The sequence below is a fragment of the Trichechus manatus genome, unplaced genomic scaffold (assembly GCF_000243295.1).
Source record: "Trichechus manatus latirostris isolate Lorelei unplaced genomic scaffold, TriManLat1.0 scaffold00009, whole genome shotgun sequence".
Lineage (NCBI taxonomy): Eukaryota > Metazoa > Chordata > Mammalia > Sirenia > Trichechidae > Trichechus > Trichechus manatus.
In genome coordinates this window covers 24,613,483-24,616,189 of record NW_004443945.1, presented here as the reverse complement: position 1 = coordinate 24,616,189, position 2,707 = coordinate 24,613,483, and the positions used below count along the sequence as shown (strand labels likewise).

Sequence of the window (2,707 nt, the reverse complement as noted above, 5' to 3'; positions counted from 1 at the left end):
CGGAGGGCCAGGTGCGCGTGGGGGCTGTAGGGCGGGCGTAGGAGGCAGTCGCGCCGCCCTCCGCACGGCCCGCTGTCATCCCCGGGGCCGCCGTGGGGACCTGCGGGAGGGGGAGCTCCAGGGAGGCTGCGGCGCTCCAGGTGCGGGGTGGGGGGGGGTGGTCTCTGCCGGGGGTTTCCCTTCACACACACAGCCGGGTCTGGTGTAACCCCGCGGGCAGCCCGTTGCTGGCCGGCCCCGCTGTCTGGACTGAAGCACGCGCCGTGTGGGGGCGGACAGCGGGCGGGGATGCCGCGCGCCGTGGGCTCGGCGCCTGGGCTGGATGAAGGGGCCGGCCCCGGGCCACGCCTCTCCTCCCGCCGGGCCCCCCGCCGCATCGTGCGGTGGTTGTGGCTCTGCCTCTCCCGCAGAGTGGGTTTGTTTGGTTGGTTTCTTCCTTCTCCCCACCCGTTTTTGCCGCCTCCATCCTCCTCCCCCTCCCAGCCCCATTCACCGGGCTGGAGCGAGCCCCCGCCCCGCCTCCGCTCCCGCCTCCCCCGCCGCCGCCTCTAATGAGCGTCTCTGCCTTGCTTTCAATGGGCCGGTGCTGCTGTCGCTGCTGCTGTCCGCGCGGGTTGTGGATGTTGTCGGCTCCGTGTTGTGATGACAGGAGAATGTGTGTGTGTCCCGGGCCCAGACGAATTGGTAGGTATTCACTTAACTGCCTGCGTTGGGTACCCAGGAAGGATGCTGACTGGTTTCATGTGTAGTTTTAGGTGGTTTGGCGTGGAATTAGGGGGGAGGTAGATAGGAAAAGGGGACAAAGGCGTCCTGCGCCGGGATAGCTTTGATGGCTTCGGGAGTGCAGTTTTCAGGTAGGGACAAAGGAAACTAATCAAACAAGTGCTGGCTTGATGCTTCGTGTCCTGCAAAGGAAGCCCATTTCTTTCTTCATGTAGAAATAACATGAAATGGCTAGAATATGCTGAAAAATCTTTATGCAGGGTGTTTAATGCAATCGGATTACATAAACTGGAGTTCTGACACATTTAATGACTGATACAGCATTTCCTTTTTTATTTACTCCAAAAGCTTTGCAAAGCTAAAGAGCTCCCGAGTAGGTGCAGTAACAGCATTTTCTCATAAATTTGCCCGCAGATTTATTGATGAAGTGGAATCATTTCTTGGCACAGGCTGTGCCAAGCACATCAGTAAGAAAGGATGGGTCCTTGTCCGTGTTTCTGGTTGCAGCGCATCTTTATTAGTCATTGGCAAAATTGGCAGAATCTGTCTGGGACTACGATGCTGCATTAGATGTGGCTGCTTCTCGATTATGGAGTAGGAACTTCTCAGTGAAATAGTGGTCAGAAATAACTTGAAAATTTGACACTGCTCCAGTTTACTAACAACTGCTACCTTGTTGCTATTCTTATTGCCTAGTCAGGAGCCTTCTACTTTATTAATTTAGCAAGCTTGTCAGCAAAAGTTTTGATTTCATAGAGTTGTTTTTGTTGTTGAATCACAGGATATTCGGAAAGATATCCAGTTTTTGAATGCTCACTTATTGTTTATGAAAACATTTGAAAATACTTTGACTTCTAAGGATATCTGGCCTGGTGGAGAGGATATATCGCTTGTACCAGTGATGATAATGCTCACTAGTCACAGAGCAGGGTTTTCATGAATTCCAACTTCTCTAAGAATTTGTCTGCTGAAGACACATTGGGAGTTGGAGGATTGGGATACAGTCTCAGACCATATGCTGAACCCCTGAAAAACTGAAAGGTAGAGTTGATAGAATTCACTCTGCTTTTTTTGTTTTTAATCTTGAGAATTTTTACCTTGAAGGAAATATGTAGTTTATTCTTTGAGTGTTTGAGTTGCTTGCCATTTTAATTTGTTTTTCTAGCACTTCCTCCAAGAATCATTAGCTCTTTTGCCAAAAGATTTCATTCATTTTGCAGTCAACTACAAAAGTAAAAAAATTGTCAAAACAAGTGAATTTCAGGAAAGTTCAGGTTTCCTGGATTTGTTACACTTTGACTAAGCTGTCATATACTCAAACCCTGTTATATATTTGTCTCTCAAACTCCCCCCAACACACACACTCACAAATAGTGCTTTAATTCAGTCTGCATTACAGACAGAAGTACTTTTGTTTCCTGTAAGATTCTTAAGTTTTAAAGTAAGGACAAATGCAAACTTCATATAAAGTTGGGAAGAAAATTTCCTTTCACTAAGATTAGCATATGTTTACATTTTTAGTAATAGAAAATCTTTGTGCAAAGCATAGAATGAGTTGACATGCTTTCTGCAAGCAGACCTAAAAACTGATATGATTTATGTCTGGAAGCCAGTGTCATGTGGCTCAGCATTTGAGCACATCTCCTGGCTCAGTCATGTACACTTAACCTTTGGATGACTTTCAGGTATTCAGTTTAAAGTGCTGTTATTTAATTGGTTAGTCCTGATAGATTTCCTGTTGTTCTGGAATTTCTGTTTTTCAATACTGTATTTCAGAAAGTTTATTTACTTATGATTCTTATTTCCAAAAATCTAACTATCACTTTTTATTGCTTAATCTTCTCTTAGTGCAGTTAAAGTAAGTGCAGTTCTATCCTTGTAAAAGGGGTCCTTTATGGCTTGCTTATGCAGTGCTTATTTTCAGAAGCAAACAAGAATCAGTGATCACTCAGTGTTTGCTTTTTTCCGCTCCCCCTGCCCCGCA

The 2,707-nt window shown here is 46.5% G+C and overlaps 1 protein-coding gene across 2 annotated transcripts in view; it reads left to right on the top strand.

Moving 5' to 3' along the window:
* Positions 1-572: 572 nt before the first annotated feature.
* PDP1 (pyruvate dehydrogenase phosphatase catalytic subunit 1) overlaps positions 573-2,707 on the top strand; it is a 6,024-nt gene continuing 3,889 nt past the window's right edge. The window contains exon 1 of one of the 2 annotated variants that reach the window (XM_004370773.3): positions 573-684. In XM_004370773.3, the coding sequence (XP_004370830.2) occupies positions 576-684 (109 nt within the window). In that variant the 5' untranslated portion in view covers positions 573-575. The remainder of the gene's footprint in view (positions 685-2,707) is intronic. The other variant, XM_023726076.1, reaches the window with a different exon arrangement.